The 27,365-nt window shown below is 41.8% G+C and overlaps 1 protein-coding gene across 3 annotated transcripts in view; it reads left to right on the top strand.

The window, feature by feature from the left end:
- Nucleotides 1-27,365, top strand: part of CFAP61 (cilia and flagella associated protein 61) — a 200,056-nt gene that overhangs the window by 941 nt on the left and 171,750 nt on the right. For all 3 annotated transcript variants that reach the window (XM_075925782.2, XM_075925780.2, XM_075925781.2), the window contains exons 2-7: nucleotides 2,656-2,806; nucleotides 8,513-8,663; nucleotides 12,398-12,474; nucleotides 13,384-13,451; nucleotides 13,688-13,814; nucleotides 27,102-27,234. In XM_075925782.2, coding sequence (XP_075781897.2) covers nucleotides 2,664-2,806; nucleotides 8,513-8,663; nucleotides 12,398-12,474; nucleotides 13,384-13,451; nucleotides 13,688-13,814; nucleotides 27,102-27,234 — 699 coding nt within the window. In that variant the 5' untranslated portion in view covers nucleotides 2,656-2,663. The remainder of the gene's footprint in view (nucleotides 1-2,655; nucleotides 2,807-8,512; nucleotides 8,664-12,397; nucleotides 12,475-13,383; nucleotides 13,452-13,687; nucleotides 13,815-27,101; nucleotides 27,235-27,365) is intronic.

Raw genomic sequence — 27,365 nt, forward strand, 5'->3', positions numbered from 1 at the left:
GAGATACTTGGCAAACCTTTTAAAATGTAATGGCAACCCATATTTGGGTCACAAGGTATAGGTTGGGAAACCCAGAAAGGGGTAAACAGTGAGGTGGCAAAATTTGCAGATGATACCAAACTGCTCAAGATAGTTAAGACCAAAGCAGACTGTGAAGAGCTTCAAAAAGGTCTCACCAAACTAAGTGATTGGATAACAAAACGGCAAATGAAATGTCATGTTGATAAATGTAAAGTAATGCACATTGGAAAACGTAATCCCAACTATATACAATATGATGGGGACTAATTTGACTACAACGACTCAAGAGAAAGATCTTGAAGTCGATAATTCTCTGAAAACTTTCACTCACTGTGCAGCAGCAGTGAAAAACGCAAGTAAAATGTTGGGAGCCATTAAAAAAGGGATAGAGAATAAGCGGGGCTCGACAAATTAGTCAATCTACTCACCTGGGGGGAGTAGATTTTAAGCTGGCATGGCGACACAGCGTGATCAGCACATGTGTAGCGTGGTCTGCGCATGCACAGCATGCCAAACCACACGGCTGGTGAGCGGGGCTCGCTGCCGCTTGTCAAGTGTTGAGAATAAGACAGAAATTTTCGTATTGCTTCTACAGGCAGTCCCCGGGTTACATACAAGATAGGGACTGTAGGTTCTTAAGTTGAATCTGTATGTAAGTCGGAACTGGCATCCAGATTCAGCCGCTGCTGAAACTGATCAGTTTCAACAGCGGCTGAATCTGGAGCCAGTTCTGACTTACATACAGATTCAACTTAAGAACCCCAGGCTCCGCGACTTTGCTCTGCTTTGCTCCCCGTCCCCCTGGTCTGCAGACCAGGGGGACGGGGAGCAAAGCAGAGCAAAGCCGCGGAGCACGCGGGCAGCTGACAGCCCAGACGCGTCTGGGCTGTCCGCTGCCCGCGTGTTCCGCCGCTTTTCTTCCTCTCCCTGGTCTGCTGGAGACCAGGGAGAGGGAGGGCCCCGTTCGTAACTGCGGATCCGACATAAGTCGGATCCACGTAACTCGGGGACTGCCTGTATATAAAACCATGGTATGCCCACATCTTGAATACTGTGTACAGATGGGTTCCATCTAGCCCAGTATCCTGTCTGCCGGCAGTGGCCAATACCAGATGCCCCAGAGGGAGGGATCACAACAGGTAATCCTCACGTGATCCCTCTCCTGTCTCCCACTTCCAGACAAACAGAGGCTAGGGACACCATTCCTACCCATCCTGGCTAATAGCCATTGATGGACTTAACCACCATTAATCTGTCTAGCTCTTTTTTTAAACTTGTTAAAGTTCTAGCCTTCACCACATCCTCTGGCAAGGAGTTCCACAGATTGTGCGCTGAATGAAGAAAAACTTGTTGTGATTCCCTTCCTCTGAGGCACGTGGTATTGGCCACTGTCAGCAGACAGGATACTGAGCTAGATGGACCACATCTGTATGCAGTATTCAAGATGTGGGCATACCATGGTTTTATATAGAGACAATATAGTTTTATATAGAGGCTTTTTTCACTGCTGCTGCAGTTCTTCCCATAAAACCACATTAATGAAATTCCAATAAAACAAACTAGTCTCAGTGCAAGTACAGAGATCTGCAAATAAAACCTTATAGGACTGGGACCTAGGATTCTATATGAGAGCATATGGCCTCTTGATCATAATGGGAAATTGTGGTGGGCTCGTATCTATTCTACATAGGGAAGATAAAATTATATGTTGGTATCTCTGACCCATATTATATTGGGGGTGTGAGCTATAATTGGGGTGATATTGGTTTATCAGGGGTTGTAGCTGATACTGGTTGGAGCTATGACTGTAGGGTGGATGTGTATTATAGCTTTTCTTGTCTATAATTAGCATTTGGATGGGGATCAGGAGCACAGTTAAGGTTGGTATTTTTTGAATGGGCAGTGTTGTATTCCCGCATATGAGTTATGCACTCTGATGCTATTTGAACTGTTCATTTGCATGCCTTTAAAGCTTAAGGGTTTTCTAAAATTCTGATATTACTTGGTATGTACACATGCCAACTTTAAAAAATTAGGTGGCAACAGAATGAAAAGCTAACCAAGTTTTTTGTTGGTTAATGACAGTTGAACTGAAGTAATATCACATATGTTATGAAACTGTTAAGTATGCAAATCATCAAATAGGTAAGGACACTACAAACACATTGCATATCAAACTGCAAAAGAGATTTATATTCACATTATTTATATTATCTGAGTTAAAGCTATCCTGTAAAGCCTTCCACTGCTCCTGTTGTGTAAATATTGTTGTTGATTTTAAAAAATGTTTTTGAACAAATAGGTTGAAATGGACAGATATTACTATGATGATGAGCACAATATAAATGCCTACTAACTGTTTAATGGAGTGGTAGACCACTTAAAAAATTCCCTGACTGTACAGTAATATTTTAGGTGTTAAGCATTTTACTACATCCAATTTGAGCCTGGTGTTTTTGAAGGGGCTCGTGAGAGTTAGGCACTTAAATCCGATTGATTTTTTCATGAGGCTTTAACTGCCTAACTTCCATTTGTCTCTGAAATCCCATCTAGAATGACTAACTTTAAGGTTGAAGTCATTGCAGAAGCCATTCACATTAGATAACAGCATCGTTTTCTTTATATTTGCTACAGTGTATAAAATGACTGCAATAAAGTCTGCAAGAGGAAATACAGAAATGGTCACTACCAGAAGAACAGAATCACATGATGTTTCTGGTATTATCAGTCTCATGCGATATTTTACTGAGCAAACTTTTGGAAGGATTAATGTCATCTATCTTTTGTAAGTAGCAACATTTTAGGATCAAAAGTGACATTCTCCTAAACATACCCAGAATTATAAGTCACTGTGTTACATCTCTGCCTAAGCAAATGAGCTTTGCTGAAAATTAGGCTGTGCGTCAGCTCCCTGCCACACCTATCTGTCCTCCTCGCCAGCAAATGCCTCCAGACTCTGCCAGTCTTAACCTTGTCTTGCAGGTAACAATCAGTGAGCCAAGTTCTCAGGCTCACCAGAGAGGTTTATGTCAGTACTCTGTTACTCTTACTTTATTTCAAGATAGTCACGCAGAGGTAATTCAAAATATAAGTAAGAATATGTTTATTAATACAGAACATCGATTTAAGTGATACTTAGCACAACTAAGATACAAAGTTACAGGCAAAACAAACTAAAACATACTTTCTAGTTTCCAGTTACAGTAAAAAGTAAACAGCTTTCTCACTTGCATCAAATTACCAGCATCACTAGCCCTCCAGCATCACTAGTCCTAACAGCAAGAGGATCCAGTATTCACAGAATCAGAGAGTGCTGTCTTCTTTGTTCCCTAAGTGATGGATAGCTAGAATTCCTTTTTCTCCCTTTATATTTTCCAAAGTCTTTGCATCCAGGAAGATATCCTGGCAGTTCACACTCTGGAGTTGGCCCCAGTGTGAATACCAAGATATATCCTCTGATGTTTGTTAGCTTGATTGCTTTGTTTTCCTTATATGTAAATGTGCTTTCGTTGTCCTCTGTCTGTAACTAAATTGGGCAGTCAGGGTAGGCTTGTTTACTCACTGGCACCAAACCATATTATAAGAACATATTTCCAGCACACCCTATAATTCGATATACAATCTGTGCATTCATCACACAGTGATATTCATGACTAACATGTCCATCTTACAAGACACTGTGTGGCTAATCATTCTTAAATCAGAGGCATGGGGTGGCAGGTGGGAGCCAGTTTGTGGGAGAACTACCTGACACCCCACGCTGCTGCCTCTGATAGAGAGGCAGCAGCGCAGGGTTGGTGGGGTCTCTCTGGGGATGGGACCAGGAGCTCACTGGCTGCTGGTCCCACTGCCAGGGACTATTGAATAGTCATGTAACTGCTAAAATTTAATGCAATCTAGCATCCCTAGTCAGAACCAGCTGGCTTGAAAGTTAAATTTCACTACCCCCCCATACTGAAAGGTGGGGCTGCCACCGAAGCTTCTTGCAACTAGAGAGGGAAGTTTGCTCCACTCACAACTAATGGAGAATGCGGGCAGGATGGCTCGGTCCTGTTGATGGACATAAAGGAGGCTGGCAGAGAAGTGAGGGAGAAAATAAAAAAGGACTCCATGTATGTGAGAAGCTGCTGAAGTGGGTGGTGGAGAGTCAATAGTGATAAGCAACAAAGCTGTAGCAGCAACAGAATCAAATACTACAACAGCTGGCCTCCCAAGGCCAGCAATAATCAGTTCAGCTGCAATACTCCCACAAGAGCCAACCACTCAACAGCAACAATATCTGATCCACCAGTTTGTAGTGCTCCTACAACCCCCAGAGACTGCTGCTAGACTGGGGCCAGGGTCTTCTAGAGGGATCCCGGGGCCAGGAGTCCTTGTCAAGGTGATGAAAATGGGCCCAGGGAATGACCCTGAAGCTTTCTTGTTGACATTTGAATATATGGCCATTGTGACAGCATGGCCACTAGATGACTGGGCCATCCTCTTGGCCCCCTGTCTAATAAGGTCAGCCCAGGCAGTCTGTAAGGTACTAGATCTCGTGAATGCCCAAGCTTACTATAAGGTCAAGGTGACCATCTTGAACTGTTCTGATGTTTCCCAGAGACATACCGCCAGGGCTTCCAGAGGGAAAAGTACTTGCTGGGGGACTAGCCTCAGGCAGTTGCCCAACATCTCAATGATTATTTCTAGCCCTGGCTAATCCCTCAAGGCATATTGGGATGGAGGTGGTGGAGGGTATTGTCCTTGAGCAATTCAACTAGACCTGGGGAGACCCTTCTGAGACTGGTCAGGAGTGCCCCTGGATTAAAAGGAATATGGAATCAAGGAGCTTGGAATCTGAAACTCTCTTCTACCTGTAGTAACCCCTGGACATGGGGGCTCATGGGCAGTAGTGATCCCTCTAATTTGTATGTCCGTGTGGAATTAATTTTATGTGCACCAATGTGGAGATGCACATAACAGAATTTATTCTGCACATAGATGGTGTGGAGGCAAAGGGGTTTTGGAATGTGGGAGGGTGCTCAGGACTGGGGCAGAGAGTTGGGATGCAGAGGGTAAGGACTCTGGCTGGGGGTATGGGCTCTGGGATGCTTGCCAGTGAGGGAGAGAGAACAGCCACTTCACACTGCTGAAATAATAATGCTTAGATGGACATTGGCTACAATGAAAATGTTTGTTACACAGTGAATCAGTATGAGTCATAGTTCAGGTAGTAGCCATTGTGGAAAAACCAAGGGAGTTATGTGAGATGATGAGATGTGGGCTACGTTGCCCAGACAGCGTAAGAACTAGTAGTTAAGGACAAAGACCATGAGGAAAACTAAAGGTATTACACTATGTAGCTTTTAGCAACAAAACAGTGTTGACACAGCCTTGTCGCTAAAAGCTAGCTTATGTGAATGCTGTTTGTTGGCACTTTTGCCAACGAAGTACTTCTATCCTGTTCACACTTTAACTTGCCATATCAAAACTTTGTCATTCAAAGGGCAAAGTTAAGCACCCATGAAAGACAAGGCTTTCTCGATCAAGTGCAAGTGTAGAAGTATCCCTAGAGAAAGGTAGTTCAAGATGCTAAAGGAAGACATGAAGAAGTTTAGTGTCAGCTTGGAAGTTGCACTTGACAAGGGTACTTGAAGATGAAGAACAAGAGCTGCTGATCTTAATTGATGGGATAACTTGAAGAATAGAATGAAAAATGTAGAAAAATTTCAATTTTAATTATGATTATGCTGTATATTAATTTTGTGACTTTAACATACAGTGTACAGCTAAATGTAGTGCTATTGCTAAAGAATTGTATACTGTAGTTTATTACCTACAATATACAGGCATAATGATTTCAGAGGGGTAGTCATGTTAGTCTGTAACTTTAAAAACAACTTAAAACAAATGAGTAGTCCTGTGGCACCTTGGAGACTAACAAAAATATATGTATAGTATCATGAGCTTTTGTGGGCACAGTCCACTTCTTCAGATGAGATGATCATGTTTGCCATTTGCACTGTTATAGTATTCCTTTTTCCAGTCTTAAAAACATGGATTATTTTCCCTCTCACTTTTGATTAAAGAGTTCATTACAACTGGAATGTGGAAGTCTTCCTCTTTCCCTTTGGCAGGATATTGGGGTTTCTGGTTTTCCCCTTTAATGCCTTTCCTATTTTGAAAATATGATTATAGTTTTCTTTGACCAGAACAGATAGTTGGAAGATTTTCCTTTCAAGGAAATGATAGTGTCACTCCATGGAATAGAATAGAATTTAACTATGTGTGTAGAGTCATAGAACACTAGAACTGGAAGGGATCTCAAGAGGTCAAATCTAGTCTAGCACCATCTAGATTATCCCTAATAGATGTCTGTCTAACCTGCTCTTAAATATTTCCAGTTATGGAGATTTTACAACCTCCCTTGGCAATTTATTCCAGTGTTTAACCACCCTGACAGGCAGGAAGTTTTTCCTAATGTCCAACCTAATCCTCCCTTGCTTTAATTTAAGCCCATTGCTTATTTTCTTGTCATGAAAGGTCAAGGAGAACAATTTATTCCCCTCCTCTTTGTACCACCATTTTAAGTACTTGAAAACTGCTATCGTGTCCCTGCTCAGTCTTCTCTTTTCCTAACTAAACAAGCCTAATTCTTTCAGTCTTCCCTCATAGGTCATGTTTCCTATACAGGCAGTCCCCGGGTTACATGGATCCGACTTACTTCAGATCCCTACTTACAAATGGGGTGAGGCAACCCTGCACTAGCTGCTTCCCCCCCAGCAGACCAGGGAGACACGGAACGGCTTTTCTCAGCAGACACCTCAGCTTGAGAATAAAGGACTGAGGGAAGTGAGGTGTGGGAGAATAAAACTGAGCTCTGGAGAATGTTTGGCTAGAATTTTCCCTACAATATGTACCAGTTCCGACTTACATACAAATTCAACTTAAGAACAAACCTACAGTCCCTATCTTGTACGTAACCCGGGGACTGCCTGTATCTTTAATAATTTTTCTTGCTCTTCTCTGGACCCTTTCCAATTTCTCCGCATCTTTCTTGAAATGTGGTGCCCAGAACTGGACACAATACTCCAATTGAGGCCTCATCAGTGCAGAGTAGAGCAGAAGAATTGCTTCTCGTGTCTTGCTCACACACTCCTATTAATGCATCCTAGAATCATGTTTGCTTTTTTCTGCAATAGTGTCACTGCTTATAGTGATATGTGGTGTCATTAGGTAATCTACTGTATAGAAAACTTTACCTGTCTACACCTAAGTGCTTAACAAACCCTAACCTTACTTCTGCTGAATTAGTGAGTATTCATGAACTATTTTATACTTTATTCATTTTATTGTATTTTAATTATTTGAAAATTGGTTTTCTATTGGTAAAGTATGACTCTCAGTTAACTAGAATATTCAGTTAACTGGCACCACCCCTGTTCTCCCAAAATGCGGGGTAACAGAACATATACTGTAGTTGACTCATGTATAAGCTAATAGAGCAGTTAGTAAATACCCAGTAATCAGACACACTGCTTTATTATGTACATTTTCAAAAGTGACCATTGACTTTGGGTGTCTCAATTTCTGTGGCAAGTTTGAGATCTTTGGACTTGATTTCAGACATGTGAACCTACAACTCTATCTGAAGCCAATGGGGAGCTGCAATTGTACCTATGGAAACTGTTTCCGATATGGCTCAAATGTATGGTCTAGGCCAGGGTGGGCAATAATTTTTTAAAAGGGGCAACTTCATAAATTTCTGAAGTGACCCTGGGCTGCTCTGGAAGGGGCAGGGCCAGGAGACTTCTTGTGCTCTCCTCCCCCCAGACCCTGATTGGCCTGGGGGTGGGGGAACACTTGAAGTCTTCCCTCCCCCCCAGGGATTCGTCAGCTGGGCCTGGAGGTGGGAGGAGTTCCCAAAATCTCTCTCTCCTTGCCCTTCCAGGGGCGCATGATGGCTAGAGAGAAACACCGGCTGTTTTAAAATAGCCGGTGGCTCCTTCTGATGCCGTGTGTCCCGGGTGGGGGAGAAGACTTCGTATGCTCACCTTCCCCAGGTCTTGATTGGCCTGGGGGGTGGGGGGAGTGGCAGGGCAGCCGTGGGCCAGATCCACTAGCTTGGCAGGCTGGATCTGGCCCACAGAGGCTCCTTTGCCCTCCCCTCGTCTAGGTATATTTAATCCTGCCTCAGCGTGGGAGGGAGGGCTACATGACCTCTTCAGGTCTTTCCCAGACTTACATTTCTTTGATTCTGTGAAGTTGGGCATCTAAAATCAGAGGACCCCAAATCAGAAGTCACTTTTGTAAATGTGATTGTTAAAACTCCCTTGCACCCACCAAGAAGATGGATTTAGTGGGAAGAAATGTTGTATAATGAGTATCAGTGACCCTTTCCCCATCCTCTAACGTGGTTCCCTCGTGAGGCTGTTGAACAGTTGTTAATTTGGAGACTAAAATCACTTTCAGAATCTTCTTTAACTTTTACAAATTGAAATGGTTTTCACAGAGAAAAAGCTAACCTTGCAGTGACACTCAGCAATGAGAAGAATGAGGTTATTGCCCATGCTGCATTTCTGGACTATCCAAATTGGAATATAGTTGATCAAGCTGATTGGGAATCATTTTTACATGAAAACTACAGTAACGAAAAATGCACAGTAAGTATTTTTCAGATGTGTTTTCACTTCAGAAATTTCAACGTGGTTTTTATTTTGTTTCTTTTGAATACTGTATGTATTGAGTGTGTGGTACAATACAGAAGAGAAACCAGTTAGAGTAAAATAGATGCATTGCTCTTCTTATATATTGCTATTCCCTGAGATTTGGGGAGATCATTGTAGAGAATGGGGTTCCTTTTTCCTGGAGATTTGTTTTTTTTCCCATTCAATCTGATTTCTTTGTTGAATAGTAATAGAAATGTAGCCGTATTAGTCTGGTGTAGCTGAAGCAAAATACCAGACTATGTAGCACTTTAAAGACTAACAAGATGGTTTATTAGATGATGAGCTTTCGTGGGCCAGACCCTCTTCCTCAGATAAAATAGTGGAAGAAAATAGTCACAACCATATATACCAAAGGATACAGTTTAAAAAAAAATGAACACATATGAAAAGGGGGTCAGAAGGTGTTTCTGTGTGGATTTGTTCCCGAGTAGCTGTGGGGAGGCTTTTAAGGAGACAGTGTAGTTTCGTCGGATCCCTAGTTACAAACGGGTGGGGGGGGCGAAGCTAGTGCGCGGTGCCTCCCCCATTGTCACCGCCTCCGGCAGCACGGGGGGCGCTTCCCCCCAGCAGACCAGGGAGATGCGGAGCTAGTGCCCCCTCCCTCCCCAGCAGACTAGGGAGACACGGAGCGGCTTTTCTCGCCGCGGAGGACGCGGGTCTGCTGGGGGGAACAAGACACCAGCCAAAAGGGGGCACTCCAGAGCGGAAAAATTAATTTCCTAGGGAACAGCAGGAGCAGCAGGCAGTGAGACCCATTGTGTTACAGTCCCCACCTTGGGAGCAACAGCTCTTTCCCTCTTCAGCACTAAAGCTGCAAGTATCTTGTTAGCGTCATGTGAAATTAACAAGTCCCTTCCAGCCTGGCAGAGGTGAAGCTGAAAAATTACCCAGTGGTGTGGGTGGGCAAGAATGGGGAGGAGCAGGACAGAAGGGAAGAGGGGATAAGCCCCAACCCCACACCCTGCACCGCTCCAGCAAGGATAAGCCCCGAGGGGATGGGTCTGGTTGCAAAATGGGTGAGTGGACAATGAGGACCCACCTGTGGCTAAACTCCTGTTCCCAACACAGAATTTTTCTTTAAAATTAATCCTGTGGATAAACTCACACACACACTTCACAGGAAGGGATTTCCATTTTCTGCTCAGCAGAATACAACAACAGCTTTGATTGTATCAATATTTCACTGTGCTCTCCAATGACTATTGATTACACTTAATACCCATTTCACTGAATCATCTGTAGCAAATTCTATTTGGAACAGTAATATGCATTGAATAAACTTTTTTTAGTTATAAAAAACAAAGATTCTGACTATTAAATGAATAACTGGGATCTTTCAGGTACCCCAAAAGGAAGATTTGGATATAGCATGAAACACTGAAACTTATGATCAATTTTTAATTAAAATATCAGCCAAAAAAACCTTCATATCAAAACCGTATGTGTTTTTCTTAAAATAAGGAAGTTTTATGAGAATCAGGGTCTTTTCCACCTAACTCCAGCTCCCCGTCCCCCCCCAAAATATGTACCAGTTCTGACTTACATACAAATTCAACTTAAGAACAAACCTACAGTCCCTATCTTGTACGTAACCCGGGGACTGCCTGTATTTGATCTGAGGAAGTGAGTCTGGCCCACGAAAGCTCATCATCTAATAAACCATCTTGTTAGTCTTTAAAGTGCTACATAGTCCTGTATTTTGATTTCTTTGTTGTTTGACTAAATTGTCTAATAAGTTTTTTACACACATATTCTGACTCACTGAAAGCACATCATTTGGGGTGTGTCTAAACTACATGGCTCCATCGATGGAGCCATGTAGATTAGGCTGATCGGCAAAGGGAAATGAAACCGCATATTAAATAATCGCAGCTTCATTTAAATTTAAATGGCTGCTGCGCTGAGCCGACAAACAGCTGATCAGCTGTTTGTCGGCTCAGCGCAGCATTCATTTAAATTTAAATGAAGCCGCGATTATTTAAATCGTGGCTTCATTTCCCTTTGCCGAACAAACAAATCTACATGGCTCCATCGACGGAGCCATGTAGTTTAGACATACTCTTGGGGTCCTAAACATTCTCAACATTAAAAAATTATAACAGATTAGATTTGATAAGTCACCTCTCATTGTAGACCACTGTACATGTTTATGGTGTTGTGCACTCCAAGATTTTTATTGAGTCACTATATTTGGCATTTTTCTGAAAGCCCTAGGTCCTGGAATCAAGTCATTATGCGAAAGCTCCACTTTCCTTTTTTTCAGAAAAGTCAATTTCCAGACCTTTTTGATTGTGGAGAAATGCTGAAAAAATTGAAATCTAAAGGTTCAAAACCCAAATAGAGAATCCAAAATGTATTATCATTAAGCCAGTCTCATGATTCTTGCTTTCCAATATCATCACAAAGCTGTAACTGAACCTTGATAGACAGCTGGCAGAAATGTGTATAGAGAAAAGATGGAAAAGAGACGGCTTAAACATGCAAGATGTTGTTGCTCCCACACCTGCTCTGCTTTTTTGACAATATTCAGAAGACTGCCCACCCCCCTTTTTTTAAGAGGATTTTTTTGAACTGAGGCTATATCGCTTAAAAAGTGCTTTATGGTCCTGATCCAGAATATATATTTCACTATAGCCACACAAGTATCCCTGTTGACTTCAAATGAAAGCTGAAGTTAAGCATACGCTTAACTTTCAGAGCACTGCAACACTAAAATAATTTAAAGTAAGCAAATAAAGAGTGATACATCCAATTAAATTTTCAGAGGCATTTACATGGGGAAATTGCCTAAATTGAAACTTGACAGGGATATCTATGTTAACATCCCTAATCAAAACCAGGATTGAATATGGCATTTTGACTTTAGTTAAGGATTAAAATATTGAGAGGATCAAGGAAAATCTCCATAGCTAAAAGGCAAAGAAGAAAGAAAAGAAATATTGAAATGAATGGTCTGTTTCTCTAAGCAAGGCTTTAATTGTGTCACCATTTGAAATAAGTATGAAAGGACAAAATTGCTGAGCAGTTTACCTATAGCTGACATTTGTGAGGTTAGCTCTGTGAGCTTCCTGTATTCTGGATGGAGAGGTAGATACGCATGTAGATAGTACATGATAAGGTAATGTAAAGGCTTTATTGGAATGAAATTGGGATGGTTGCATTATGTATTGAATAGCTGAGCCACATGTGAATTATTCAGCTAATTTGTACAACTCCTTCATATGGTAGCAATGCTTTTGCTATTCATTTTACAGAATAACAGTTTTAGAAATGTATGATATTTCTCTGTATATAAAGAAATTACAAACCTTTTTCAATCAAATCTTGTTAAATTAAAAATGAAGCTCTGGTGCTTTAAATTTTATAATTGTATTTTTAAACTTGAGTATAAAAGCCAAGTTCTCCGGGTTTTTTAAAAATTTGCTGCGTAGAAAAAGACTCACAAATCTGAACATTAAGACCTCACTCCTGCAAACACTTAAGCACATGAATAAATTTACCCATTCAATTAGTCCCATTAAAGTCAATGGAGCTACTTATGTTTGTTGAGTTACTCACATGAGTACGTACAGGCAGAATCTATAATTCAATTTGAATATTAACATTTTAATTAAAAAAAACACTACATGCATGGACTTATTGAATTCATTTATTTCTTTTTATCATAGCCTCTGAATACACTGTTTATGCATCTTTTTGTGGCAAATGAGGAATATGTAGTTGGATGTGCCCAAGAAATCATTAGGTGAGTTGATGTGTAAGTAGAAGAGTAGTGAAGCATGTACAGTTTCCTACTAACTGTCATTTGTAGACTATGTTGAATTAGTACATGTTAATACTGTATAACAAAGTGTAAAGGTAAATGTTAAAAAATTCTTAACAATTTTAGCATGTGACATGACATGACACAATTATGTGTACCCTGGAATACATTCTCAATTTCAGTGCTAGACTCGTACAGTTCTGCATATATCTCCCTAACAGTGTAATCTCTTGCTATATCTTTTTGCTGTTATTCTTTCTATAAATGTCAGTCACTGACACACATTGATTTTCTGAGTGGAGGGAAAAGACGGTTCACAGTGCACAGTTGGAAAGGAAGCCTAAAAGCTTTAGATATTTCTGGAAAATCATTGTCTGCAAGTTATCCTTTGAAATGTTTGTTAGGTACAGACTATACAGTACAATTAATACAGTACATCATAGGGCTAGCTCAATTCAGACAAACAAGTGCGGCATAAGTTGGTGTGGTTCAGCTCACAGGATCCCTACATAAATCGAGTAAATTGCATTTGGTGACGTTGCTTCAGTTTTACAGTTATGGAGTAACTCATCCAGCCAGCTCATTCAGATGCCAGCTCATAGATATGCCAGAAGAGTTCTAGCATCTTTAATTTTTCACCACTGGGGAAATTATATAAAAAGAAAGCTATATTAAATCAAAGGGTTAGGAGATTAAAGACAGAAATGGGATTTAAAAAAACCTGAAAATACCTTGATAATTTTCATATAGTCTTCTCTGATAAATTACGTTTTAATTTTTTACCCATGAACATTTATGAGAGAAGAATAAAGTTTCTTTTATTACGAGTCTTGTTGCAAAATTTGATGTATGTAATTACTGAGACTAACTAAAATAATATTGTTTGTCCAGAACAGTTTTTAATGCAGTACCAGCAGTGCACTTTATTCTTCTTTTCATACCAAGTCATGTGGATTTAGGTAAGAGTTTATTTAATACTATTTTAATCTTAAAACAACCAGTGGTAGTCCGCTATATTACTTAATATTGCATAATAGCTAACAGTTTATGGCCCTGATCTGCCACGGCAGTAGATTATAGCTCAGTATCATGACCTAAATTTGAAACCACATGTCACTTAAATAGTTCTACTAATGTGTTAAGAAATCTCTTGGGGAAATTACTTGAGTTTTCGACATGTTTTTGTCATTTTTAGGTCCAGGCTTGGGAACATTTTTTGAGCAGATGATGAGTGTTCCAGGTTCAATCATTGATGTGGACTTTACATTGTATGTGTGTCACAGGCACCAACATTGTCCCCAACTGTACATTCGCAAAGCAAGGTAATATGCTGTCATCGTCTTTATCCAAAGCAGTTGAAGGAGTGGAATCCATTTTCTCAATTCATAGTATTTTTGTATTAAATCACCTACATATCTCCTCTTCACATCTTCCAGTTGTCTTGATGATCCGAGTTGTTGACTCATGACAGCTATGTTTATTAAAGACACAAGATGGGTAAAGTTATGATATCGTGTACTGGACAAAGAAACTGCCTCACCCATCTTGTGTCTCAAATATCCTAGAACCCCCACAGCTATGGCAACAGTGCATAGTCTAATTTGTCATAAATTTATTTATTTTTTTGTAAGATAGGTGGCCTTATTTCCACCTAATTAAATTGAGTGTTTGCATAGCAGTCATATATTTTCCAGATTTGATGTTTCTCCTGTGTGTGCATTTATTTGCTTGTTTCTGTGGTGACTTGGTGTCTGTTTTTTGACTGAAATACTTGGTCAAAGAGGGATTCTGGCAGCTCTAGTCAGCACCAGTGACCGGATAATTGACAATTTGGTTGACACTGCCACACAGCAGGGCTGGCAGACTCCTCCTGGCTAACCTTCATGCTGTGTGGCTCGTAGGAAAGAGTCAGCATGTCCCTCGTCCAGATCCTACACATGGCATGGCCAGGCAGCTCTGTTAGCTGTCCCATTCGCAGTTGCCACCCCTGCAGCTCCCATTAGCCACAGTTCCCCGACAATGGGAACTGCAGGAGCAGTGCCTGAGGTAACTGCTGCCCAGAGCCTGCCTTCCTGACCCCCTCCCAAGCCCAGACCCCAACCCTCTGCCCCAACCCTGATCCCCTTCCTTCCCTCTGAACCCATCAGTTCCAGCCTGGAGCATCCTCCTATGCCCCAAATCCTCCATCTCTATCCCCATCTCAGAGTCTACACCCCAACTCCCTGCCTCAGCCCAGAGCCCCATCCTACGCTTTGATCTCCTCAGCCCCAGCTTGGAACCCTTCTTCACTCAAAATCCCTTGTCCCTAGTCCCACATCATAGCCTGCACTCCCGGTTGAGCCCTCACCCCCTCCCTTCTCTAGCCCAGAGCCCCCTCCCACATCCTAATTTCTGTCCCACACTGCCAGCCAAGAGCCCTTTCTGCCACCCACACCTCTGCCCTCTGCCTCAGCTCGGAGCCCCCTCCCATCATCTGAACTCTTCAGCACCTGCATCCCAATCCCCTCATCTCTGGCTCCTCTCCAGAGCCCTCACCCCCTCTCAAATCACAACCCATTGCCTCAGCCTAGAGCTCCCTGTCCTGCTCCGCGCTCTGAACTTCTCACTTCCTTATCCCAGAGATACACCCCCAGTCAAAACCCTCCCCTCCTCCCACATGTCAGCCTTCTGAGCCAGCACAGTGAAAATGAGTGAGATGGGGGGGATGGAGTGAGTGGAGGTGGGGCTTCAGAGGTGGGGTGGGACAAGGGTATTTGGTTTTTTGCAAGTAGAAAGTTGACAGTCCCAGTACTCATGTCAAGTTGCTACAAATTTTACCAGGAGCAGAATAACTTTTTATGACTTCCACGTTGCCTCTGAGACTACCTTGCTGTTTTTAGTTTTTTTTAAATTATTTGGCCAAATTCTGATCAACTGAGCAAAGTCTGGTAAGAAGACCTCGCTGGAAAATAATTGCATAATAAAGCAGAGTAAGAAAGCCTTTGGCCCAATAATTCTTCAAAGAAACTAGTGCCTGCCTTCCTACAGGTTGTTTGGCACTTGTGAATTCACTCTGTGTACAAACCCACTTGTGTGAACCCATTAACTATATCTACTCTCTGTTTGCCTGGGCAGACCTCCTCCATGCTATAGAAGGGGTGCAAGAAGAAAACAAGGATAATAATGCTGCTTTTCTTCTACCCTTTGTCTGTCTTACTCATTTAGATCAGGAGTGGAGAACCTAAGGCCCGGAGGCCAGACGCAGCCCTCAGCTTGTCTAGATCTGGCCCCTGATTCTAGGTCCCCCCCCCCCCATCTGAATTCTGGTGTGTGAGGGGAATGTGAAGAGTTTCTTTTCCTCAGTCTGGGGCCACGTCTTTGAGGGTTTTTTTTTTCTTCTGTGCAGTCCCCAACTGATTTTTCTGTGGGTCAGTGGCCCCTGACCCAAAAAAGTTTTCCTACATCTAAATTTTCCATTGTAAGCAGTTTGGGGGCAGAACTGTATCTTACTATGTGTTTGTATGAAACATTCCATAATGGAGCCCAGAATATAGTTTGGACTTTAGGCATAAGTGTAATAAAAATAATAATAACAATGCAAATAATTAAATAGTTCAGTCTATCTGTGTGGTTGCTTCTCAATCCTCCAGCTCTTTAAAAGTGTAGTGTTTCTGTCATTTTTAAGCCTGAGATGGACACAATTCATCCATAGTTCTTTTCTCTCCATTTTATTATTTTCTATAACCTTTTCTTAATACAGTTGTTCTGTTGTCTAGATTCTTATAACAGAGATGTTATTCACAAAATATCTCACGTTTTTCTCCTCTTGTGGCAGTTCTCCTCCCCCCACCCCCTTTAATGAAAAAAATCAGTTTCTTTTAATTAGCAAGGTGGAAGAATATATTTTGAAATCATTCTGTGTTTGTGTTGTGAAATACTGCTCAAGGATGTGAACACAGCTATAAAGACAAAAGAAGCACAAACAGTGATAATTAGATCAAAAAATTCCTAACTGTCAGGGTGGTCAAATATTGGAATAAATTGCCAAGGGAGGTGGTGGAATCTCCCTCTCTGGAGATATTTAAGAACAGGTTAGATAGACATCTGTCAGGCATGGTGTAGACGAAGCTTGGTCCTGCCTTGAGGGCGGGGGGCTGGACTCGATGACCTCTCGAGGTCCCTTCCAGTCCTATTATTCTATGATTCTATGTCCTTTACTGGTCTGAAACTTGCACTTTTCTCCAAAGAGCATTCACCACAGCACAGCCCCAAATGCAAAATCACTTCACACATATTTCAGCATGGCAACATTTTTGTGTAAATTAGTTTGTGTTTCTCTCTGAGTCTGTCTTCAGTCTTTTTTTAATTTATTTTGTACTCCCCCTATCAATCTATAACGTTGAAGTAATAGCATAAGGTAAACTCACTCCAGGTCCTTAAAAGGTATCCATGCCCCTCGATTCTGTCCTTCATGTTTGTCTTTTATTCATAAAGTACATTCTTACCTTTGGGGCTGTGTATTTGACATGATTGAAAGCATTAAGAAAGCCATTTCAGTATTATACTCAAGGGATACCATCATGTGTGAGTTTTTGTAATATGGAATGGCTAGGTCTAATGAAAAGCAGGGTAGAAAACTAACCAGCAAACTAACTCCTTTTCAGTAATGTGATTACTTGCGCTGTCAAATTCAAATTCATAATTCAGTATAGTTTCTTGTAGATTCTTCAAGAAGGCTAAACTCTGTTTACTGTTGATGATTTTCCTTATACTTCACTAGCATCCATAGTGACATTTAGTGCAAACTCTTTAGAGATTTATCCATGAAAGGGTTTTGACGCAATCCCCAGCCACCTGCCTAGCAACATGTTCTGGGTCAGTGATATGAGATTAGAGTAATCTCTGTTCCCTCGCCCCCTTACCCGCAGGAAAAAATGCTGTAAATTGATCCTTTGCTTAACCCCTATATATTGAAGTTATTCTTTATCTGACCTTTAAAATGTGAAATAAAGCTGTAGTATCCTAGAACATATCCCAATGAGCTTTCATATTGAAGTTCCTTGCCTGTACCTTGCCATTTGATCTAATTATCACTGTTTGTGCTTCTTTTGTCTCTATAGCTGTGTACAATAGATCACAAATCTGCCTTTATGGTGGCATTTGTTCCAACCTGGGAAGACAGTAGACTAGTGTCCATATGTGTGAAAAGCCACTGCCTCTTAAAAATAAAAAAGGAAGTGGGTGATTTGTAAAAGTAAACATTGGGGTTCCTATCCTGCAACATATAGAATGTGGGGGGGGGGGGCTGTTGCATTCACGGGGAGCCCCACTGACTTCAGTAGAGTTTTGTATGCATGCCAAAGTCCATGTCATGCTACAAATCCTGAAATGTGATCTCATGCAACCTCATGTTTTAGGGTATAAAGAGTCATTTAGTTTTGCACTGCTTTAAGAGGGCCGGTGGCAACAGTATAGTGAAATGTCACAGTGGTACATATATAGGTTTAACACTTAAGTTTAACTGAAAAAATAGTGGTTCTTATCACTTTCTATCTTGTACTGGTTGGCACAATAAAACTGCAAGTTTAAATTATAGTACAACCTGACTGATTTGAACAGAAAATTTAGTTTTAATTATTTGAAGTTTCGTAGTAAACATGCTATACAAAATTCAGACCTCATTAGGGGACACCAACCATGAAATCTTGTCTGAGAAGAAGAGAGAGACCACCATTTTTCAGTGTGAATTACGAAGCGTGTGGATTAGTTTTACCCAGGGTCTGCTGTAATAATGGATTCAGTTTAGGTAGAGGTTTCAGGCGGATAACTAGAAACCTCACAATTCATAGTATATTTTATTTACCTCAGTTCCTTCTTGCTTATATAATTATATTTTCATGTGTCCAAAAACTGCAGTAAGAGGTAGATGTGGGGTGGGAAAATTTTTGCCATTTATGGCAGTTTATATTCTCAGTTTAGATTTGGCAGCTGCAGAATACACCTGTATCACGTTCCAAGATTATCATCCAAATGTAAAAATCATGTGAAATAATCTAGTGGCTACTAGTAATAAAGAATGAAACCTCTAAAACTATTATGCAGAATGAAACAATAGTCTGAGTTCTTGGAAGTATTTGTCTTGACAAACTGATGGAGACAAGATTGAATTCAGGAACCAACCCTTTCTGTTACAGAAGTCAATATGAACGATTGACTAACAGATATCAAGGCAGGCATAGCCGATAGTCACTCCAAAATACTAACTATTTAAAAAAAAAAAAGACCACCTTTCCTCCCCTCATAATCCCCCTCTTGGAAGACTAGGATGAGAGAGTCTGCACCATTGAATCTACTATAGTAGGGACTAAAGAGGAGACACTGAATCTACAGACCAGAATCAAGCAAAGAAAGAGAAAAATAAGATGGAATCTTTAAATCTAATGGTACAATGAATCATATAAAAGAAGGGACAAAATAAGAATACAAGAAATCACTGATCACTGGGAAAAGGATAGTCGTATTGAAATGGTCAAATTCACTCCTGAGCATAAGTAGATCCCTGCAAGTCTGTGAAGATCCACTTTATATCTGCAGGTGTCCGCATCCGCGGATGTGAATATCTGTTGTTCATTTTTGCAGATACGGATACAAATTCTGTGTCTAGAACCCTGCAAATCTGTGGATATCCACTTTACATCCATGGATATCCACATCCATGGATGTGGATGCGGATAGCTGCAGATGTAGATGCAGATATCTGCAGCTCATTTTTGTGGATATGGATACAAATTTTGCATCTGTACAAAGTTCTAGGCATAAAACCAGCACAAATCATCTATGCACCACTTAAGCCACTCTCAAATCCCATGTTCAAATCTATCATTCTGCTAATATTTATAAATTTGGACATGGTGTTTATCATAAAATTAGTAAATAGAACTTTTTGGCCATATACACCCACTTAAAGGCCTCTTTGAACTTCTAAAGTGGTCTAAATGGGAATCAGATCCTATATTTAATTTTTTAAAATCCCTGGCAGCAGGAAAGCTTGGAACTAAAAATTTAATTTTGCATACTTGATCAATAGGAACATTAAGGAGAATATTAGTTTTCAGAAAAGTTGGAGAAAGGAATTAACAGAAAAATAGCCATTGAACGGTTATCAGTATGATTTTCAAGAAAAGCTTTTCTAGTATGTGCTGTTTTAAAGGAAAACTATTTTAAAGTATTGTTTCAATGGCACCTTATTCTAGAAAATCTTAACCACAATTATAAAGCAACTGATCACTAATAGTGATGAGAGTATGGGACTATTGGAAGCTTTACTCAGATCTAGTGAAAAAAATTATTGCGGTGGGATTACTACTCACATTGAATCAATTAGATATGGTCTATTTTAAGGAACCACTAATAATCCTTTTAAATCTCACGACAAGGCCTTCGGTGTGCATAATTCTTTGAGATTTTTTTTTGTAGTAATATGGCTCTGAATATTGGTTTTGAATATGTCACCTCTGAACCATAGATTGTTAGGAGGAGTAAAGTGTGTAGTTTTCAAAGGATGCTTAATAAAATGATTGCCCCCAGTTAATGAAGGAAATTGCTGTACTAACAGCTAAAAGATTTAAGACCATTAATCTTATGAGGGATTTGGAAGTTACAGGCCCTAGTCTTATAAAAAGTTTCCTCAGTAACTGAAAATGTTCCATAAGATAATAAAGCGTTGCAGCACTATGTAAGTACTGATAGAGATGTAGCCGTGTTAGTCTGGGGTAGCCGAAGCAAAATGCAGGACAATGTAGCACTTTAAAGACTAACAAGATGGTTTATTAGATGATGAGCTTTCGTGTAAGTACTGTACTTGGATGAGGAACTGATTAAAAAATGTGTTTAGATACTTGACCACTAGAGGACACTAGAGACCTGGCAACAAAATAACCGCTTAAATTTGCTTCCAGATGGCAATACATGTCCCAGTTTTGATTTTATTATCTGAATTGAACCAACAGACAGGTCTAATTGCATCCGCCCCAGCCATTTATTACTTAATATGTGTATAATACTCAACATGATGATAGTATGATAAAGATTATGACTGTAGCACTTGTAGGTGTAACGTGCCCACTCTTTCCTAAAAATGTTAACTGTCTTGGGGTACTTTTGGATCTCCATCTCCTTTTAGATTTCAAGGTAACAGCAGTGGCGACTTCTACTTTTTAAAACTCTGTGGCTAGTTAAGACGTTGTTCGATATTGCTAGACATCATGCTCTAATTATCTGTACTGTGCTAGATTTAGATGACCTATAAGTTTTAACAAGTGAAGAATGTGCTGGTCAACTTATTATAGTGCTAGGGGTTGGTGGGAACATATCACCCATGTGCTCAGTGAACCACATTGGGTGCCCATCTTCTCTTGGGGCAATTCATCACATTGGCTCAAGTGTGTAAAACTCACCTTAGTTTGATTCTTGGTCATTTGGGGATCATCTCTCCCTGTGCATTTCTGTGACTGCTTTATTTGCTGATGCATATTTTATAGAAGTCCAGTCATGGAGACTTGGCGGCTGGGTGTTTTCAGTGGGGAGTCCCTAGCTATAGAATGTATTTCTTATGGTCCTTACAACTGAGATTCCTGACTACTAGAGGATGGTGCAAGATGTGTCATTTTAGTAAAGCATGTTTTTGTTGGGCCATTGCTTGAACTGATTGTTTTGGGTAGTATAGGACTGGCACAGTTTGTTCTGTTTTTTGTATGTAGTTTAACGTTAGGTATATTTACTCTGTAACAGGTCCAGGGATCATGGTGATAGGCCCATTAAAAAAAGAGCAAATAAATTCCCTAACTGCACTTTTCATCTACATTATTTACATGCATTAAAATTCTTATTTAGTCTTTTGCTACTCCTGATTAAGAAATAGGACTTTAGAAGCGTAATACTGGATTTTAAATGTGAAAACACGAAGTTGAGGTAACTGTGTTAATCTCGAGAATCTGTACTCTCTGGCTACGTCTACACTGGCATGATTTTCCAAAAATGCTTTTAACGGAAAAGTTTTCCGTTAAAAGCATTTTCGGAAAAGCACGTCTAGATTGGCAGGATGCTTTTCCGCAAAAGCACTTTTTGCGGAAAAGAGTCCGTGGCCAATCTAGACGTGGTTTTCCGCAAAAAAGCCCCGATCGCCATTTTCGCTGATTAGTTACACTGGCCCTTTTGCACAAAAGTCTTTCGGAAAAAGACTTTTGCCCAAATGGAAGCAGCATAGTATTTCCGGAAAAGCACTGACAATCTTACATGAGATCGTCAGTGCTTTTCCGGAAATTTAAGCAGCCAGTGTAGACAGCTAGCAAGTTTTCCCGCAAAATCAGATGATTTTGCGGAAAAACTTGCCAGTCTAGACACAGCCTCTGGGTACTTGATAACGTTTACTGCCAACAGCGTAAGTCAGGCCAAGCAGAGACTGGTTGAGGTAGCTTTCATACTGAGAGCAAGTTGAATGTAATAGGAACAGCCAAAGGTGCTAAAAACTTGATCCTGCAAATTACAACATATGGGAGGACCATTACACCTGGGCTGGAGCCCCATTTTGATTTCCGTGGGAATCCACATGGACTCAGGGGTATGTCTTTGCAGTAAGTTGCAGGATTGAAGCCTGAGTCTTTACACCTCTCTTCATTTGTCAATGATTTATGTTGGAAAGCTGATTGGCAGATGTCAGGCAGAGAAAGGAGACAAGATTTGGATCACCCTTTCAGGCTATGCTTCCAGGTTCCCCAGCCTTCATAAAGAAGGCAACAACTGCCTCAGACTGAGGTGCCATCTTCAGGCATCAGCCACAGGAGCCATGGAAGACAGCACAGGCTCTCTACACAGAAGGCGCTCTATCCAGGAGCTCCTTCCAGTTCTTTGCTGCAGGGTTGACATGTTGAAACATCCAGCCATGAAACAGTTCCTGAGCCTTGTTCAGATGCAGATCTGAACAAAGTGTCCTCACCTCTTTTCAGAGGTCCCCTACCAGATTCAGATCTGGTCAATGTGCTCATGACAGCAGCAGCACAGAAAAAAAGGAGGTAGGACATTCCCTTTAGAGAGTGTAGTTTAGGCTAACCTTTAGAAGTAATTGGGCGTTTTAGAGACAGTGTCTGGAATGAGAAGTTTGATGCTAAATCTTGCCTCTGATTGGTCATCTGCTGACTGACACTAGAGATGTAAAATACCAGTTAATTAGTGAACCAGTTAAACATTAAGTTTAACTAGTCAACTGATTAAATGAGGGTGAGTGGGGGAGGAGGTGCATTAAGGGTGATGCTTAGTGGGTGTCCGGTTAACTGGTTGCCCGTTCACATCCCTACATGACACCAGAGGTGAGGGAATGCCCCCAATGTTCACGCTAGTTCACCAAGTTGCAGAACACTAACAAGTAAGGTAATTTAATTTGAGGGAAATCATGTAACTTCACACACAGCTGATTCTGCACTGGAGTTCTGGTAGCTGCAGGGGTGTGGAGGACAGTAAAGGCACAGAGAGCTCCTCCCTGCCCATCTTTGCACCATCTTTGGTAAGGCTCCATTAAGAGACTTCCACCAGCTGAGGATCTGGCCAGTTGAATATAGATTTTTGACAGCCTTGTGGTGGTGTGTGTGTGTGTGTGTGTGTGTGTGTGTGTGTGTTGTTGTTGTTTTTTTAATAGCTGGGGATTTTAGATGATCCCTGAATGTGTAGGCTTGCTCTGTAAATTAGCAATCACTAGCAGCAACTCAGAAGTACATTAAAAGGTGAAATTTTTATTTCTCATCTTCGAGTAAGAGCCCAAGTTAAAAACATTCTCCTTACTCAATCACTGTCCCATTTTTTTCTTCAGTTTTGTCCTGGAAATAATTAATAGAGCACCTCAAATCCGCACATATCCACTTTATAGCTGTGGGTATCCACCTCCACAGATGTCAATTCAAATATCTGCTACTCATTTTTTTTGGATACGGATGTGGATGTGGATACAAATTTTGTATCTGTGCAGGGCTCTACTAATAGAATGCTGACAAGTACATGGTGGTGACAGTTTGGTGGGATTGTCCTGATGGGTTCCGGCTGACGGCGCGTTGGGGGTCCCCCGTCTCCTGCACTCCGAAATGGCACAAACAGACTCTGCCAGCCAGTAGAATTGAGGGTGGTTTATTGCTCCTCCAGGATACAGCATAGCACAGATGTAATCTGGTTACAGGAACTGGGGCTAAGAGGCCTCAGTGCCCCCTTGAGATGGGGGGGGGATCCCAGCCCCCTCCCCAGTTCCTTCTTCCCTGCTTTCCAGCCAGGAACTAACTCCCCTGTCCAAGCCCTGCCCCCAGCCAGGGCAGCATTCCACCTCCCTTTGTTTCTCCCCATGGTGGGTTGGCTGGTTCAACCGGTATGGAGTCACCTTTGCATAATAAGGTTTTCCCTGCTGGGTCTTGCTCCAGACAGCAGAGGTCACCACAGCCCAGCAAGTACCCCCACTACTCACAGGCTCCATCAATGATGATAACCAGAAGGCTGCTTGCATGTGTGTTCAGTGATGTGGGCTGTATTGGCTTACTCAGCAGTACCCAAGAGAGCCCCCCAAAGACCACAAATAAGATAAGGCTCGAAGGTGGCCAGCTAGGTTTATTGTTAAGTGAAGTACAGGCAGAGTTGTCAGTAGACTCTACTGAATCACTACATGTATATATTTGTAACAATGGCCTCAGCTCAACCAGTAGGAAACTCCCACTGCCCCCTTGCTGGACAAAGACTGTCCCTCCCAGACACCACTTTATATACAGGTACAAACAAATTATACATCACTCCTGACATGTCAGGTTGCCACCCTCTGATGTCAGATTACCACCCTCTGACACTACTTAGATACCACCCATCATCCTGTACCTTGTGGGTTGATTAGATCATCTCTAACCATCATGCTGTCATTTTAGACACTTTCCTGAATCTGTGGGGACTGGGTACCAAGTTCTTTTCTAATGAGCTCGTGGTACTATGTGCTTTCAACTTATAACCATTACCAATTACTGTTCTATATCTGGGCCTATTACCAATTAGTGTTTTCCACTCTCAGGCCTGTTCATGCCAAGTTCTGTGAGTAGGGGCCTGCCTCTTGCTCACAGCTTAGCTTTGCTTTATGTTAGCCAAATATTGTCCATTGTTAGCTAGGCCTCAGGCCTCAAACCAGGCCTGCACTGCATGGGCTTTTGTTTTAGGCCTTCATCTTATTACACATGATGATGAACCTGACAAGCCTACTGGTTTGTTGCAGTTTTTGTAATCCCTGTGTTACTGTCATGGGAAAGTATACCCCCCTCTGTTACATAGTACAGGAGGAAGCAAAATCACAGAGTTTGTGGTAAAGGTCATTGGATGCACTGTAGAGTAGAGTGTTATTCAATGTGTTCATTCCCCATATTGGAGTCAATGGCAGCCCCATTATAACAGCAGTCTGGAATTTCTGTTTCATGTCATTCAAAGATATGGGTGTGTAGAGTCAGGGAACAGTCACACAATGTAGTATAATTGGCACTTATGCTACATTTTAAGTTATTTTTGGCCAGAGAAGCTATAACTTGCCCTGTCGTCAAAGGAGTCTTTTGTATCTAACAGTGGAAGCACTGCAGCAAATAGTCCAGCTACACTGCTAATACTAGAATAACGGGGCTTGGAAGCTCACCAAGGAGTAATAAGTAGGCCTGGAAGATGTTTGGGGCTGGGTTTCCTTATGGACCCTTGGTTTCCACTTGTTGTTTTAGCAGCTGCCACGCCTCCAGTAAAGAAAGAGCTGGTTGATGTTCACAGTCACAGCTTTGGCTACATTTCTAAGATCTCTTGTGAAGAGTGTAAGAAACACCTGTCCAAATTTTCCTTTTTTTTTTTTTTGTTACCTCTGGTATGCACAGGAAGATATTTGTTCTTTCATTCGCTGTAGTGCATCAGATTAATTTCATAAAAAGTTTTTTAAAATATTTTAAAATATACACTGAAAGTATCAGTCATTTTTATTTTATAACATTCTAAAAATGACAGTGTAATTGAAATCAAATAAATGGTTGACTTTGTATAGAAGTTATCATTTGCCTGAACTCTGAAAAACATATCAGACTGCACACTTGTTTCGAAATAAGTCCCTGATTCAGCCGCTGCTGGTCAGTTTCAGCAGCAGCTGAATCGGGGATGCCTGCAATAGAGCAACTGGGGTCCTGCCGGGTTGGTCCCGCAGCGCCGAGGGGTGGCGCTACGGGACCAATCCGGCAGCACCCCAGCTGCTTTGCCCCAGGCATCGGGATTCAGCTGCTGCTGAAACTGATCAGCAGCGTCAGTTTCACCAGCAGGCTGAATCCAGACGCCTGGGGCAGAGCAGCTGGGGTGCTGCGGGGTTGGTCCCATAGCGCTGCCCCTCGGCGCTGTGGGACCAACCCGGCAGGACCCCAGCTGCTCTGCCCTGGGGGTCCCCAAGTCAGCCGCTGCTGAAACAGATCAGCGGCTGATTCCAGGAAGCCCGGGGCAGAGCAGCTCTGCCCCGGGCTTCCTGGAATCAGCCTCTGATCTGTTTCAGCAGCGGCTGAATCGGGGACCCCTGGGGCAGAGCAGCTGGGGTCCTGCCGGGTTGGTCCCGCAGCGCCGTCCTTTGGCGCTGCGGGACCAACCCGGCAGTACCCCAGCTGCTCTGTTCCAGGCGTCCCCAAGAGCAACTGGAGTGCTGCTGGGTTGGTGCCGTAGCGCCGCTCCTTGGCGCTGTGGGACCAACCCAGCAGCACCCCAGCTGCTCTATTGCAGGCATCCCCGATTCAGCTGCTGCTGAAACTGACCAGCAGCGGCTGAATCAGGGACGCTTGGGGCAGAGCCAGACTATGGTAAGGGGGGGCTATGAGGGGTCTGGGGTGGCATCCCCTCCCACCCCACTCCAGACCCCTCATAGCCCCCCCTTCTGATAGTCCGTCATATTTGATAATCCGGCTCCCCCTGGGTCCTAAAGGTGCCGGATTATCGGAAGTTTACTGTAGCTATTTCGGAGTAAGTGTTATTCTTATGTAAAATGAGGTTTACAGATTTCGGAATAAGCCAGCCATCATTTTGAAATTATTTCAAAATAACAAAATGATTGTGTAGATGCTCACATTGTTATTTTGAAATAACGCTAGTTATCTCGAAATAGTGCAGTGTAGAAACATCCAGGGAGTAAAGAATCAGTATTCTAGTATTGGAAAGTTTTAAGACATCACTGACTGTAATAGAGAAACAAAAAACAGGACTATGTAGCACTTAAATGACTAACAAGATGGTTTATTAGGTGATGAGCTTTCGTGGGCCAGAACCACTTCCTCAGATCAAATAGTGGTAGAAAATTGGCACAATCATATATACCAAAGGATATATGTATCCTTTGATTGTATCCTTTTTATTGTATCCTTTGGTATATATGGTTGTGCCAATTTTCTTCCACTATTTGATCTGAGGAAGTGGGTCTGGCCCACGAAAGCTCATCACCTAATAAACCATCTTGTTAGTCTTTTAAGTGCTACATAGTCCAGTTTTTTGTTTCAGCTACACCAGACTAACACGGCTACATTTCTATCACTATTCTGTAATGGAGAAAATCTGTATTACAGGGTGGAAGACCATGATGATCTCATGCCTATTTTCATGCACCAGAACGAAATTCTGAGAGAAACTTATGGAGACTACTTCCTTGCAGAACTTATAGAAGCTCAAGATGAAGAAAATCATGCTGCTGTTTGTGAGGTAGGTCCTTCACATACAGGTTTGGTTATCCCTAGCATTCATTACACTGTATTTGGCTAACTGCTGGTGCACTGACTTCTTGAATAAAAAAGAACTAAGTAGGACTTACTATGATTAGAAAGTATAAAAAA

This window comes from Pelodiscus sinensis, chromosome 3 (assembly GCF_052426305.1).
Source record: "Pelodiscus sinensis isolate ZL-2025 chromosome 3, ASM5242630v1, whole genome shotgun sequence".
Classification (NCBI taxonomy): Eukaryota; Metazoa; Chordata; order Testudines; family Trionychidae; genus Pelodiscus; species Pelodiscus sinensis.